At 41.5% G+C, this 17,312-nt stretch overlaps 2 protein-coding genes across 2 annotated transcripts in view; one reads left to right on the top strand and one right to left on the bottom strand.

Annotated features, from left to right (window-relative positions):
• Positions 1-17,312, top strand: part of LOC120991124 (zinc finger protein 585A-like) — a 2,129,672-nt gene that overhangs the window by 1,607,889 nt on the left and 504,471 nt on the right. The window lies entirely within an intron of this gene.
• LOC120991885 (zinc finger protein 271-like) overlaps positions 15,271-17,312 on the bottom strand; it is a 78,320-nt gene continuing 76,278 nt past the window's right edge. Inside the window, exon 7 of the mRNA XM_040420628.1 lies at positions 15,271-16,892. Coding sequence (XP_040276562.1) covers positions 15,793-16,892 — 1,100 coding nt within the window. The 3' untranslated portion in view covers positions 15,271-15,792. The remainder of the gene's footprint in view (positions 16,893-17,312) is intronic.

Raw genomic sequence — 17,312 nt, 5'->3', positions numbered from 1 at the left:
TTTTTTACACAATAAAAGCACACAGAGCTATGGGGACTGGATATTGCGGATGTGCTAGCGGCCATGTCCTCAGCTCTATACACAAAATCCCGGTGACAGGTTCCCTTTAACCTGTTACGGACATAGGGCGTACCTGTACACCCTGTGTATTTCCTATCACCGCTGCGCGGCAGGCGGTGATTGGACAAGGTGCCTGCTCAAATCATTGAGCAGGCACCTTGGTACAATGCCGAGGGGGGTCCTGTGACCCCCCCCACGTATCGGCGATCGGCTACCGCGGCATAAAAGGGGTTTGTGTTTGAGGGAGCTCATCGAGTCCCCGCGCTGCTGTGGCAGGGACTCGATGTCTCAGAAGGCAGCCCGATGCCACGCAGAGACTGCCCAATGCCTTGCACGGCATCGGGACCTGCCTTCTACGGGTGCCGAGGAGATCCAGCCTCAGGCCCGGTCTCCTAGGCATCCTGTTAGTGTATTTACTCTGGCAATGTATTACAATATAGATGTATTGTAATGCATTGCAGAGGGGACCAGACCTCCAAAAGTGAACATCAGAAATAAAGTAAAGAAAAAAAAAAGTAAAAATAAATGTTTTTAATAAAATTAATAAAGTAATAAAATAAATAAAGTAAAAAAAGAAAAAGAATACGCCCCTTTCCCCTTATTTTATAAGGTATCGCCGCGTCCGTAATGACCGGCTCTATAAATATATCACATGATCCACCCTGTCCGATAAATACCATAAAAAAATAAAAATATAAACGGTGTAAAAAAAGCCATTTTTGTCACCTTACATCACAAAAAGTGCAACACCAAGCGATCAAAAAGACGCATGCCCCCCAAAATAGTACCAATCTAACCGTCACCTCATCCCGCAAAAAATGAGCCGTTACCTAAGCCAATCGCCCAAAAAAAAAAAAAAAAAATATGGCTCAGAATATGGAGACACTAAAACATAATTTTTTTTGTTTAAAAAATGCTGGTATTGTGTAAAACTTAAGTAAATAAAAAGTATATATATTAGGTATCGCCGCGTCCATAAAAACCTGCTCTATAAAAATATCGCATGACCTAACCTAAAAAAAACGGTGTAAAAAAAGCAATTTTTTGTCACCTTACATCACAAAAAGTGTAATTGAAAGCGATCAAAAAGTTATACGCACCCCAAAATAGTGCCAATCAAACCATCATCTCTTCCCGCAAAAATCATACTCTACCCAAGATAATCGCCCAAAAACTGAAAAAACTATGGCTCTCTGACTATGGAAACACTAAGGCCCCTTTCACACGGGCGAGTATTCCGCGCGGATGCGATGCGTGAGTTGAACGCATTGCACCCGCACTGAATACCGACCCATTCATTTCTATGGAGCTGTTCACATGAGCGGTGATTTTCACGCATCACTTATGCGTTGCGTGAAAATCGCAGCATGCTCTATATTCTGTGTTTTTCACGCAACGCAGGCCCCATAGAAGTGAATGGGGTTGCGTGAAGTGCAAGCAAGTGCGGATGCGGTGCGATTTTCACGCACGGTTGCTATGAGACGATCGGGATGGAGACCCGATCATTATTATTTTCCCTTATAACATGGTTATAAGGGAAAATAATAGCATTCTGAATACAGAATAGCGCTGGAGGGGTTAAAAAAAAATTATTATTATTTAACTCACCTTAGTCCACTTGATCGCGAAGCCCGGCTTCTCGTCTGTCTCCTTTGTTGAACAGGACCTGTGGTGAGCATTAATTACAGGAACAGGACCTGTGATGACGTCACTCTGGTCATCAAATGATCCATCACATGATCTTTTACCATGGTGATGGATCATGTGATGGATCATGTGATGACCGGAGTGACGTCACTAAAGGTCCTTTTCCTGTAATTAATGCTCACCACAGGTTCTGTTCAACAAAAGAGACAGACGAGAAGCCGGGCTTCGCGATCAAGTGGACTAAGGTGAGTTAAATAATTAATTATTTTTTTAACCCCTCCAGCGCTATTTTACTATGCATTCTGTATTCAGAATGCTATTATTTTCCCTTATAACCATGTTATAAGGGAAAATAATACAATCTACAGAACACCGATCCCAAGCCCGAACTTCTGTGAAGAAGTTCGGGTTTGGGTACCAAACATGCGCGATTTTTCTCACGCGAGTGCAAAACGCATTACAATGTTTTGCACTCGCGCGGAAAAATCGCGGTTGTTCCCGTAACGCACCCGCACATTTTCCCACAACGCCCTTGTGAACCCAGCCTAAAACATGATTTTTTCAAAAATGAAACCATTGTGTAAAACTTACATAAATAAAAAAAAAGTATACAAATTAGGTATCTCCACGTCCGTAATAAACTGCTCTATAAAAATATCGCATGACCTAACCCCTCAGGTGAATACCGTAAAAAAAAAAAAAAAAGATGTAAAAAAAAAGCCTTTTTTTGTCACCTTACATCACAAAAAGTGTAATAGCAAGCGATCAAAAAGTTATACGCACCCCAAAAAAGTGCCAATCAAACCGTCATCTCATCCCGAAAAAAATGAGCCCCTACACAAGACAGTCGACCAAAAAATAAATAAAACTATGGCTTTCAGATTGTGGAGACACTAAAGAATAATTTTTTTTTTAAATGCTTTGTTATGTAAAACTGAAACAAATAACTAAAAAAAGTAGTCATATTTGGTATTGTCGCATCCGTGACAACCTGCTCTATAAAAATACCACGTGATCTAACCTGTCAGATGAATGTTGTAAATAACAAAAAATAAAAACGGTGCCAAAACAGCTATTTCTTGTTACCTTGCCGCACAGAAAGTGTAATATATAGCAACCAAAAATCATATGTACCCTAAAATAGTACAAACAAAACTTCCACCCTATCCCGTAGTTTCCAAAATGGGGTCACTTTTTTGGAGTTTCTACTTTAGGGTGCATCGGGGGGGCTTCAAATGGGACATGGTGTCAAAAAACCAGTTCAGCAAAATCTACCTTCCAAAAACTGTATGGCATTCCTTTCCTTCTGAGCCCTGCCGTGTGCCCGTACAGCGGTTTACGACCACATATGGGGTGATTCTGTAAACTATAGAATCAGGGCCATAAATATTGAGTTTTGTTTGGCTGTTAACCCTTGCATTGTAACTGGAAAAAATTGATTCAAATGAAAAATCTGCCAAAAAAGTGAAATTTTGGAATTTTATCTCTATTTTCCATTAATTCTTGTGGGGCACCTAAAGGGTTAACAAAGTTTGTAAAATCAGTTTTGAATATCTTGAGGGGTCTAGTTTGTAAAATGGGGTCATTTTTGGGTGGTTTCTATTATGTAAGCCTCACAAAGTGACTTCAGACCTGAACTGGTCCTGAAAAAGTGGGTTTTAGAAATTTTCTGGAAGATTTCAAGATTTGCTTTTAAACTTCTAAGCCTTCTATCGTCCCCCAAAAATAAAATGGCATTTCCAAAATGAAGTAGACATATGGGGAATGTAACATAATAACTATTTTTGGAGGTATTACTATCTATTATAAAAGTAGAGAAATAGACATTTGCAAATTTGCTAATTTTTCCAAATTTTTCCCGTACATAGACTTCCGGGAACGCGCGACAATGGGTGTTTGCTTGTTGCCGGCCGCGAATAGTAAACGCCCGATAAAATCGCGCATACAGAGCGCTCCTTCAGTACGCTCAGGTGTGAACCCAGCGTTAAGGTGAAATATGGCCTTGTCCTTAAGGGGTAAACAGAATTTAGCCCCGCCCTCAAATCCTTCTGTGAACTAATGTCTAAACTTGTAGGAAAAGTCCCTCAGCCTCCATATCAGAACATCACCTCATAAAGTGTCCTAGACCTCTCCAGAGCCCATACATTGTAGGCATTACCCAGCAGCAGATACTGGGCAGGTCCTGGTCAGGGCTCTTGTTCTCTCTGGTATCATCCATTCCTCCAGCCTGCAGGTAAGATGAGCTGTGAGGAGACAGTGTGGTGGAGAGCTCAGACATGTCACCTCTGGAGATTCTCCTCCATTACACACAAGGAATCCTTCTCCGCTCCTCAGATTAGTATGATGGGGGAGTAGTGGGGATAGTGGGGGTTGTGATCATTCACTGGCCTCTGACTGTCCTGATGAGGGGCCCCTGCAACCAGGAGTAGAATGAATGGAGCGGGGGCCCGGCCTGAGCTCAGCTCTCTCCAGTCTCTTCTCTAGGAGTTCTGGACACAGCTGAGCACAGCCCAGAGGTGGGACCTGCATCTATCAGACATTTATCTCCTGTGGAGCCACCAGAAATCTCCATGTTGGGGCCCCTGGAATCCATGTGGTGGGGGCTCTGAGAAGCGGGGGCCCCTCCAGGCTCAGGAAGTGCAGTTCTGGAGGTGACATCTGGTCTTGTCCCCTGGATGATTTCCTCTCCTCTTCTCATAAAGGCGCCTGCAGTACTAGAAGCCTCCAGATCCTCCAGTTCTCTCCTCTTCTCCTGAAGGACCACCAAGGATGGACAGGAAGGAAATCAGCAGAAGAATATTAGACCTCACCTTGGAGATCATCTCCCTGCTGAGCGGAGAGGTAAACTTTTCTAGATTTCTTGCGTCTTTATTGTATTCTGTAACAAGTCAGACATCGGGAAGAAGAATCCATCATAGGAAGTGATAGGAAGAGTCCAGGGTCCTGGAGAATGGCCTCCAGACCTTCCAAGTGATGGAGAACCTGAAGATCAGCCCCCAGTATGGGGAGTGATGTATCATGTGATCAGTGACGAATAGTCATGTTGTAGGAGCCATGAGAAGGTAAGTAGGCACGTTGTACCCAGGAGGAAAGGGCCGGAGGAGAGCACATGGCCCCTGAAGGGTTTATTCCCTAAGTGTCTCTCTCCATCCACAGGAGTACACAATAGTGAAGAAGACATCGGGGGACTGTGTGACTCCCATCATCCATCTCCAGGAGTCAGGAGGGCGGAGCAGGACCCCTCCCCCCATCACAGAGCCTCCCCCTCACCCCCTGATACATGAGCAGAAGATCCTAGAACTCACCCACAAGATGATGGAGCTGCTGACTGGAGAGGTGACACTGCTGGGAATGCTGGGAAATTCTCCAGTAACAGCACTGGAGGGGTCTGGGTGATGACGGTGTCATTGTGGAATAGGACCTTTGATGACGTCACTGCGCTCATCACATGGTCCATCACATGATCTTTCACCATGGTGATGGATCATGTGACGGACCATGTGATGAGCGCAGTGACATCACCACAGGTCCTTTTTTCAGAAGAGATGCCGGCTGCGCTAACAAGTGGATTAAGGTGAGTTAAATTTTTATTTTATTTTTTTAACCCTTCCAGCCCTATTGTACTATGCATTCTGTATTAGGAATGCTATTATTTTCCCTTATAACCATGTTATAAGGGAAAATAATAATGATCGGGTCCCCATCCCGATCGTCTCCTAGCAACCGTGCGTGAAAATCGCACCGTATCTGCACTTGCTTGCTTGTGGATGCTTGCGATTTTCACGCAGCCCCATTCACTTCTATGGGGCCTGCGTTGCGTTGAAAACGCACAAAGAGGAGCATGCTGTGATTTTCACGCAACGCACAAGTAATGCGTGAAAATCACCGCTCATGTGCACAGCCCCATAGAAATGAATGGGTCAGGATTCAGTGCCGGTGCAATGCGTTCACCTCACACATCGCACCCGCACGGAAATCTCGCCCGTGTGAAAGGGGCCTAAGGCTACTTTCACACTGGCGTTTTGGCTTTCTGTTTATGAGATCCGTTCAGGGCTCTCACAAGCGGTCCAAAACGGATTAGTTTGCATTCTGAATGGAAAAGGATCCGCTCAGTTTGCCTCCGTTCCGTCTCCGTTCCGCTTTGGAGGCGGACACCTAAACGCTGCCTGCAGCATTTTGGTGTCCGCCTGACGAAACTGAGCCAAACGGATCTGGCACAATAGAAAACGGATCCGTCCTCCATTGACTTTTTAATGGTGTTCAAGACGGATCTGTCATGGCTATAGAAGACATAATACAATAACGGATGCAGACGTTTGTATTATCTGAATGGATCCGTCTGTGCAGATCCATGACGGATCCGCACCAAACGCGAGTGTGAAAGTAGCCTAATTCTGACACCCATTACTCGACCTCCATCAGTCTAGCGCCTTGTGCTGTAACCTGGGAGACAATGAGGTCTAGAGAGGATTGAAAGGCTGCCAATCGCATATCAATGGTTGGCATCAACAGATGAGAAATGGCGTGGGAAGTTGCCTTGGAGGATTCCATAGCAGAGTCAGTAGCCACTTCCGAGGTTTGACTTTGACTTGGGGCCCGGGTCCCTTGTTGATAGAGGTACCCATGGAAGAACAAAAGAAATATTACACACTGTAATGGGCGAGCTTCGACGCAGAGAACCGCAATATCACACCGTCTCTATTTATTACACGTAGAAACGCGGCCAACGTTCTTCAGAGGTTAATGTTCGTGGCAATCAAACACTCAGAGCCGGAGATGCTATAAAGACTCGATAAGGAATGACTCAAAATCACAGGCACAGCAAACCACGGATGAAGGGGTTAACAACGTCAGCGCCACCCAAACAAGTAAAGCCAATAGCTTCATAAGAATCCTCAGTAGATTGAGTCTTGTTCGCTCAATAAAGTGAAATGCCCGATGTCAGCGAATCAGTCGGACCAAGAAACCTAGCCTGTGGAAAACGGCTCGTCGGTGTAAATGTGTTGTATGTTCCCAACAGTCGGTGGACAGTACTATGCCCAAAATATAGCAGAGAGACTGTTAATATGTCCAGTAGAGACCCACCATGAACCCGAGCATCCATGCTACCCCGGAGTTTTTTGTTTTTGCGTTTTCGTTTTGCGCTCCCTGCCTTCCCGGAGCCATAACCTTTTTATTTGTCCGTTCACATAGCCATAGGAGGGCTTGTTGTACTTTCCAACGCCACCATTTAATATTGCAAATGACGTAGTGGGAAGCGGGAAAAAAATTCCAAATGGGGTTAAATTGCAAAAGAAAATATAGCAATTCCACCACAGTTTTAAGTTTTTTTTATTTACGACATTTAATGTGCGATAAATCTGACCGGTCAGTACGAATCCGGCGATACCTTATATGTATAGTTTGGGGGCTAATTTTTTGCGGGTCGATCTGAACTTTTCATTGATACCATTCTGGGGTGTGTATGACTTTTTGATCACTTTTTATTAAATTTTTTTGTAGAAAATTAAGCGACCAAAAACAGTGAATCGGCCATTTGGATGCTTGTTTCCATTTTGCTGTTTGCCATATGGGAAATATATTTTTATATTTTGATACTATGGGCGTTTTTGAACATGGCGACGCCCACAATGTGTATTTTTTTAAAAAAAATTAAATTCTTTTATTTTTGGGGGGAAATGGGGTGTGTGATTAAATTTTTATTTTTTTTTTAACATTTTTTTTTTTACACTTTTTTTTATAGTTCCCATCAGGAACTATAACAAGCAATCATTAGATTGCTATTCTCATAGACTCCAATGCACTAGCATTGGAGTCTATGAGAAAATTGCCAGTTTCCTATGGAGCCCTATTACAGGCAAGGAAATACTATGCAGCAGCCTCCTGTCATTCACAAAGACATATATGGGGTTTATATGACTTTTTGATCGCTTTATATTACGCTTTATGTTAGGCAAGGTAACCAAAAATGGCTGTTCTGGCACAGTTTTTATTTTTTACAACATTCATCTGACAGGGTAGATCATGTGCTATTATTATAGAGCAGGTTGTTACGGACGCTATGATATCAAATATGTCTACTTTGTTTGTATGTTTGTTTTTAGATTTACATAATAAAGAATTTTTGAAAAAAAATCATGTTTTTGTGTCTCCATTTTCTGAAAGACATATTTTTTCTATTTTTCTGCCGATAGTCTTGTGCAGGGGCTAATTTTTTTACATTTTCATTGGTCCCAATTTTGGGTACATAATATTTTTTGATCATTCAATATTACACTTTATTGGGCAAATAGACCAATAAAATTGGTCGTTTTGGCACACGTTTTATTTTTATTTTTTACGGCATTTACCTTTTGGGGTAAGAGTGTGTGATATTTTTAAAAAGCAAGTCGTTACGGACGCAGCGATACCTAGTTTGTCTATTTTTTTCATTTATTTTGGCTTTACACAATAAAAACATTTTTTCTGAAGGCCATTTTTTTTCATTTTTTGGGCGATTGTCTCATGTAGGGGCTAATCTTTTTAGGGATGAGGTGACGGTTTGATTGATATTATTTTGGGGTACATATGACTTTTTCGGGAGGTGAGATGGGAAAAATGTCAATTCCATCACCGTTTTTCTCTTATTTTTTATGGCGTTCCCCGTATTTTTTACCCAGACCCACTTGGTTCTTGAAGATCCAGTTGGTCTGATGGTTTACGATACACTGCAGTAAACTGTAAAGTGTACTGCAGTGCATTGTCACTCACAATAAGCTTGATCAGGCGCCTGCCTTTAGCACCTAACCTCAGAGCGGGGGGGGGGGGGGGGGGGGGGGGGCGGCGGTCTACAGATAGGGAGCCTGAAAAGGCTTTGGAGAAATGTCTGTAAAAGGAGAAATGTTGTAAGAACTTGTCTCCATGATGACCTCGAGAGAATTCAATTTCACTGGCTCCTTATTCCTGCTCAGCTACAAGAAATGGAAATTTCAGGTAAATAAATGTTTATTTTTCTACGGCTTACTTATTAATTACCTATGCAGTGTGTAGTGGACGGGCCTGGTTACTGCAGCGCTGTTCTCATACAAGTAAATTGGAGCAGCGCTGCAGTAACCAGGACCGGCCACTACATGGTAGACAGAGCTGTGAATTAGGAGTGCCTGGTTCCAGCGCTGGAACTTCTGAAAACAGCTGATCAGCAGGAGTGCCAGACCTCTGCCCATTTGATACTGGTGACCTATCCTAAGCTCCTCAATAAGCAAATCCCAGAAAACCCCCTTCAAGAGACAGTATTAGACTATAAATTATGAAAGAACTTATTTAAAGCCTGTTCGTACAGAAGTTAATTTTTTTTTGTGTAGGCATCATTTTATGCACATTTGTGACTTTCTGTGGGTTTCTAACACTGTCAACCCTTTTCTAAAAAGGAGGTGGGGCTTAACAAAAGGGGCATGCCCTCCATAGCCCTTAGCTGGTGTAGTATTGGATTTTTTGGGGCACACAGACTTCTAGAAGATATTCCATAGTTCATATAAGACTGGAGTATAGAATGCCTCCAGTGCCTGGGAATTAACATCCTGTTGAGGAAGGGTTGAGGGGACATGTAACCACTGCAGCCAATCACTGCCCATAGTGGTAAAATGTCACCTGTGTGGCACGTGACTCAGGGACATAATGAGTGGGTGACATCACTACTACAGGCAGCGATTGGCTGCAATGGTCATGTGCCTCTCCCACCTTTCCCTCAAAAGGATGATGATTCTCAGAGACCTAGGACCTGCAGAGTTAGCAATGGAACCAGGATGCAGTGACACGGACAAGGTAAATATGAACCCTACTGCGGATCCGGCAGCTCTGAAGGGGTCTATTAAAAAGTTTAAAGTTGAGAAACCCCTTTAAAATACAGTCTAGTGAATTGAAAATAGCATTGTTCTGCAATGACATCCTGAGAAGATCCCTCAGAATGTTATTCCTGAGAAGATCCCCGTAGCCCAAAACCTAAAGTGCAACTGCTGAAATTCTTGGGTCTAGAAAGGACATTCTTGGAACCACAGAAAGAAACAACAAAAAATATTTCATAAATGAAACGCTTTATTGTTAAACATTCATGGAGGACACTTCAGGACAATGCTACATAACATCATGTGCAATATAATGAAAACAGCAGAGTTGTTCTATTATGATTTCAGACATATCTGAAATGTGGGGTCCACCTCTTGGATCTGCACCTATCTTTAGAATGGGGAGGGGGGGGGGGGGTGCCCTGATCTTGTCCTATTGGCCACTATATCAAAGATCCAAGCTGCAAGATCTGGTCTGGTTTAAAAAAAAACTGCCAAAGTTCCTGCCCTACTGTTTCTGGAATGTCCATGAAATTGAATGGAAGTTATGGGCTATACAAATTTTTTATTACATCCAGATCCAGATACTGGTTTGAAAACTGCAGACTGCTAATAGAAACCCGAATTCAGTGTTTAGTACACTGCAGACAGAAGATGGAAGCCGGCTCATGTATCTCCCCGATGCACTCGCTAACTAATCAGCCACTGGAGACATAGGGGAGAGAAGCACTGCCACTGCTCACCACAGCCAGTGTGAATATAGTTGGGGACAAGCACTGCGACAGACCACAGGGACAGATATGTGTACAGCCATGCCCAGATACAGCAGCAGCAGCCAAAACAGATTGCTGAACATGATGGAAGATTATTCAACCACTGCACCAACCAGATGCAATCAGCAAACTGATAGACACCAACTGAACAACCAGGTTTAGTTGTACCTGTGCTGTGCCCTTTCCTCAGCACATACCCTGGAAATGGATCCATAAGAACTTCTATTGTGGACAGTGGCTATTTATCACCAGCCCAATGATGCCACTGCCGCTGTCTACCTGTCCATCATGTTCCCTACACTGCTACTACTACTCCTACTGTCAGAATATTTATGCTGTCTCCGATTAACAGTCTATATTATTTAAGTAAATAAATAAAACGAGCTCGTGATCTGCGCTAAGTTAGACGACAAAAAGAAGGCGGTGGTAAATCAAAATATATATTTATTAAATAACAATAATACAGTGCAAATTAATATATATAAAAATCAGTGACAATATAATTATAAAATCAATCAATGATATGCAAATCCTATAAGAAAGTCAATGTACTCTAGAGTATATATCTATCCACTACAATGCCTTATAACGCTAATACCTTCTGATATACTCTAAATCAATTTGATACCCGATTTCTCTCAGCCGACAAATGTCTGATTAAACCCAAATCTGGTCTATTTCAGATTTCCTTTTTTTATCTATACAGATATATATACACATGATCAACCATACCGGCCGAGAACTGAACTCAGTTCTTTGGAGATGATACCCTGTTCTCACCAGTGTATATATATAATCTCCCTGGATTGGTTAAAGGCTTTTAGGATGATACTGCAGGTACACCCCCAGCCTTATTCCAAAACAGATACTATACACAAAGTATGGTTAATTGAATATATATAAATATATTAATTAATCCTCCTACAAAATATAGGTAAGGTTATACTATACCAGAATATCGGCTAGCAGAAATCAGTTTCAATGGTTTTAAGATGGCTGCCTCCAATGGCTGGGTAGGTGGTCAAGCGGTTGGATCAGATGGATCAAGATGTCTCCAGATGTGTCTTTCAAGATATTCCCCTCCAGAGGTGTGTTCAGATGATGATCCTCACTGTTAGTTCACCCAACCTTTTTATCCCATTCCAAAATGGGATTGGTCTATGTGGCGAAACCAACCTCGCCACTGGGTTTTGGAGGGGCATGGTTGCCAGCCTCTTGCCTTAGGATTATGGCCCATACTAACTTTGAAGGCGAAGACAGAACGGCCAAATGTGACTTCCATGGAATTCGGAAACCCCTGCTCCGATCTGGGTGATTTTTGGATATGTTGTTCACCCAGATCAGAGCTATCCATGGATGTATACATTATGGGGATATGTGGGGTTTTGAGGTGTTTTCTGTGTTTTGGGAAAAATGTGTGTTTTCTGTCTGTGAGTGATTAAGGTAGCCCATTACGTTTGGTAATTGTATTTTGTTGATTGCATCTCAGACAATGCCAGTGTGTTAGTTAATTGCGTCTCAGACAATGCCAGTGTGTATTGGCGATTTCCCTTTGTCCTGAGAGATAATTGAATTACTTCTCGGTTGTCTCCAGAACAGAAGACATTGTGTATTCTCCTGCCTGTGATGATTACATTAACCCAGTGTGAGGTAATTGTATCACAGGCAGAGGGGAGGATTTTGTGTGGGAGTGTCTGAGTGTATTGTACATGGTTATTGGTTGTTTTTACTAAACCCTGTGGGTTCCAACCTTGTTGGAAAATGTGTATAAGTCAATGCTTGTGTGTTAAAATAAAGAGTTCCTGTTTTTACCCTTTACCATGCTGAGGCTGGTGTTTGGGTAACTGATCAACACTGGGGATTGCTATACGCTGAAGATTTGCTATACTCCCCTGGCATAACTACTAGCTCTTGTAAGAGCTGTTCCTGCTCTCTGTATTTAGGAGAGATTCACCCACTGGAGCCTGGAGCCTTGTTGTAGGTCCAGGGTGGGTAGGAGACGGCGAGACCTCAACTAAGCTTCGGCGGTTCGTGGGGTCTGCAGCGCGTACAGTGTCAAGTGGAGTGCTTGGAGTCCTCAGGAAGCACTAGGAGCAGCATTCGACAGAGGTACCCAGTCGGGGTGCTAGGAGATCCGTTACAGTCTAGTTTAATCAACAACTAGTGACATCACGAATAGCACCTCCTACCGGTTTCGCAATACATTCCTTAATTCTTTTCTACCACCAGATGTCCACTTATACATTTTGGGAATTAATTCGGATTTTACTTAATAACTGATTTTCAAAACAGAATTTGGAATGTCTAACAGGGAAACAATAGAATGTTGACTCTCACCAAGCAATCATATATGCACTTTGTTAACTTACAGTCTAGTCACACAATCCAAAGTCCTACTCTATTCACACAGACACCTTAGTATACAACTCCACCAGACATCCATTCTATTTCTAAATCTAGGATTAAACCTATCTAATTAAGACAAATACTATAAAGTCCCTTTTCTATTCATTGGGAGAGACCACTTTCTGGTGATACTTTGGTCTATTGTCTTCAATTGAAGATACGCTATTTATTCATGATCTCTCTCTACAATTCTCCTGAAGTAACACCTGAGACTGAAATAATTAACTCCCCATAGTAACATACACATTCAGACTATACAAGAAATTCTGCTATTTCTATAATAGATACCATGAATATACTTATATATCAGGCACTTAAATGATTATACTTTACTTCCTATATCTTAACATAATAACATACAGGATATAACATCTAATGATGTGAATCGCTCTCTTTTTATTCACTGAAGATAAACTAAAACTCAGCATATTTCTTCTCCAATGTCTTATCTGAATAAATACTTTTCATTAGACCTTGTGAAGCCTCCTTCTCATAAAAGCAGACTTGGGTAAACACTTTTATACAGATTGTTAACCTAAAGTTAGTAATTCTGAGTTCAAAAGATCCTGAACTCATCCTGCCCTTTCAAAATAATACAAAATTACAAAATGGTTGTTATACAGCACAGATATCAGAATATATATATATATATATATATATATATATATATATACACTGTGTATATATATAAAATTAATTATTTTATATTCAAAAGTTCTGACACAACATAGGTGCACATCTCCTGCCTTTTTTCTTCTTTTTTTCCTTTGTTTATTTTGATATACTTGTTTTGATATTTAATTATCAGTGTTTGATACCAATTGTCCCCTGACGAACCTTAATTATCACAAGGGGAAACGCGTTGGGACTGTGAACCAAGTATTGTGTATCAAATTAATGGGATTTTCAATCATGTATAGTGTATTAGATTTAAGTTAGGGCATTTTTAAGGACAGGTTAGCCAACTTACGTGGACAGAGTACCCCTACCATACAGGTGTATCTCTGGGCTGAGCAAATTTTTGTAGGGTTAAACAGGGACAGACATTAGGTATATAGACGTGTTGTCCCAATGTAATTCCCTATTTACTGGCTTACTGTCCAGGTTATCATAGTTCCTTCTGTAGTTGCATTACATATATATTAGTCCTATTTGGGACTTGTTTTATTGTTAAAGAATCTTAAATAAAAGTTAAGTTTTAGGTGGTTGCTTTCAGTTATAGTGGCACATCTCCTGCCTTGTCTGTCAGATTTCATACCGTACTGCTGCAGCTACTACTGCTACCCCTACATAGCCTCAAATCTCCTGCCTTGTCTGTCAGATTTCATACTGTACTGCTGCAGCAACTACTGCTACCCCTACATAGCCTCAAATCTCCTGCCTTGTCTGTCAGATTTCATACTGTACTGCTGCAGCTACTACCGCCACTACTGCTACCCCTACATAGCCTCAAATCTCCTGCCTTGTCTGTCAGATTTCATACTGTACTGCTGCAGCTACTACTGCTACCCCTACATAGCCGCACATCTCCTGCCTTGTCTGTCAGATTTCATACTGTACTGCTGCAGCTACTACTGCCACTACTGCTACCCCTACATAGCCGCAAATCTCCTGCCTTGTCTGTCAGATTTCATACTGTACTGCTGCAGCTACTACCGCCACTACTGCTACCCCTACATAGCCGCACATCTCCTGCCTTGTCTGTCAGATTTCATACTGTACTGCTGCAGCTACTACTGCCACTACTGCTACCCCATACATAGCCGCAAATCTCCTGCCTTGTCTGTCAGATTTCATACTGTACTGCTGCAGCTACTACGGCCACTACTGCTACCCCTACATAGCCGCAAATCTCCTGCCTTGTCTGACAGATTTCATACCGTACTGCTGCAGCTACTACTGCCACCAACGCCACTACTGCTACCCCTACACAGGTGCAAATCTGCTGCCTCCTTGTCTGTCATGTTTCATACTGTACTCCTGCTGCTGCAGCTACCACTATACCTGCTGCTATTACTACTACCCCCTACACAGCTGCAGATCTTCTACTTTGTCAGGTTAAAAATTGTACTGCTCCCATTACTACTAATCCTAAACAGGTGCACATCTCTTTCCTTGTCTGTCAGATTTTATACTGTACTGCTGCAGCTACTACTGCCACCACCACCACTACTTTTACCCCTACAAAGGTACAAATCTTCTGCCTAGTCTCTCAAATTACATACCATACTGCTGAAGTTACTACTGCCACCATTGCCACTACTATTACTCCTACATAGCCGCAAATCTCCTGCCTTGTGTGTCATGTTTTATACTGTACATCTGATGCTGCAACTACTACTACACCTGCTGCTTTTACTACTACTCCCTGCACAGTTGCAGATCTACTTTGTCAGGTTAATATTGTACTGCTCCCATTTCTACTACCATACAACCTATTCCTCAGTCTTTTACCTGTATTAGCAGTTTCCTGAAGATATGTTTCCGTATCTGAGCAATTGCGTCTGGCATGTATCATTTCACCTTTGGGTATATTGCGGACTACATGGGGAGGATGACAGGATGTGGCCAGAAGTGTTGTATTACCCACTGTCACTTTTCTAAAGGTAGATGTACGGACCGTAGATTCTGCAATGTCGCCTTTCAAACATAAATCCCCAAAATTAACAGACATAGTTTTATGGTGAACACTGAAAGAGAGAGTCTCAATACATTTATTCAAATAAGAGGAGAACGATGGTATGTCCGCCACACCGCCCGACCATACCAGCAGCAAGTCGTCAATGTAACGTCCATACCATCGAATCTCCCCGAAAAAAGGGTTGGAATTTTTATTTTATTTTAAAAAGCATAACAAAGCCAAAAGTGCAATGTGTTGTTAAACAGTTTGCTTACTACCACCGGCCACCATCTGTTTATCCATATCTATATATTTTACTGCCACTTTAAGATTGTCAATGCTGCCTTGACGTTAAAGCCCTACAAGACTTCAGAATGTCATCCACAATTTACTAGGGCAATCTGAGCACTGTCACTTTGGTTTGAATTTATTTGTACCCAAATGGAATCTGCTGACTGATTCAATTTCAGAAATTTGCTCCTGTGTGACTTCTCTGATGTGTAACAAGATTAGACTTTTGTGTAAAACGTTTCCCACATTCTGAACACAAATACGGCTTCTCTCCTGTGTGACTTATCGCATGTCTAACAAGACCTTGTATTTCTGTAAAACATTTCCCACATTCTGAACATGAATACGGCTTCTCTCCTGTGTGAAATCTCTGATGTGTAACAAGATTAGATTTTTGTGTAAAACATTTCCCACATTCTGAACATGAATATGGCTTCTCTCCTGTGTGACTTCTCTCATGCTTAACAAGATCTGATTTTTGTGTAAAACATTTCCCACATCCTGAACATGAATATGGTTTCTCTCCTGTGTGACTTCTCCCATGCTTAACAAGATCTGATTTTTGTGTAAAACATTTCCCACATTCTGAACACGAAAACGGCTTCTCTCCTGTGTGACTTCTCTCATGCCTAACAAGATCAGATTTTTGTGTAAAACATTTCCCACATTCTGAACATGAATATGGCTTCTCTCCTGTGTGACTTCTCTTATGTCTAACAAGACCTGATTGATCTTTAAAACATTTCCCACATTCTGAACACGAAAACGGCTTCTCTCCTGTGTGATTTCTCTCATGTGTAACAAGATGTGATTTATTTCTAAAACATTTCCCACATTCTGAACATGAATATGGCTTCTCTCCTGTGTGAATTCTCTCATGTATAGCAAGATTTGATTTGATTTTAAAACCTTTCCCACATTCTGAACATTTAAACATCTCTCCTGTGTGTATTTTTTTATGTCTAACAAGACGTGATTTATCTGTAAAGCACTCCCCACATTCTGAACAGGAGTATGGCTTCTCCCCGATGCAAATTCTTCTGTATGTAAAAAAACTTGATCTTTTTGTGAACACTTTACCATAGTGAAACATTTCACCCTCTTTCTGGTCAAGAGAAGGTTTCTCATAATTAGGAAGATTATATGACAGATCTGTACTGTGAAGTCCTGGATGCACATTAATATTTTCTCCTGAAGAGCACTGCATATCTTCATCTTCTACTTTATAATTTAGTGACAACAAGTTTCCTTCAGAATTTGTACTGGGATTTTCTGCTAAGATAAAAAAAAAATATTTGTGGAGTTAATAATCTAGAGTAGACAAATATATAGATTTCCTATTAGGCTGGAAGTGTATCCAGCAGGAACTAGAGGTTCAAAAAGCAGCACCAAAACTGAATGTGTGATTCCAGCCTTTTAACGTTTTCTATACCACAAAGTTCAGGATTCTGGTCTACACCTAATTTTATTACCCAAATCTAGCTCAATATTGTGAAAAACCCAACAAGCCTGTCTTCTGACAACATATTTGACATTTATATGCAAAGTGGGCATCACACTAATACAATAAGTTAACGTAAAAGGATCTATCACGACATTCCTCATCACAAACTGCATTCATTATTAAATCAATCTCTTAGACCTGATGGACATTGTGGTTTTACTAGTAAAGTCCATACTATAATGCCCACCTAT

Source organism: Bufo bufo, chromosome 2, assembly GCF_905171765.1.
Source record: "Bufo bufo chromosome 2, aBufBuf1.1, whole genome shotgun sequence".
NCBI lineage: Eukaryota > Metazoa > Chordata > Amphibia > Anura > Bufonidae > Bufo > Bufo bufo.
The sequence above is the reverse complement of the archived record's forward strand: the minus strand, read 5'-3'. Positions and strand labels throughout refer to the sequence as shown.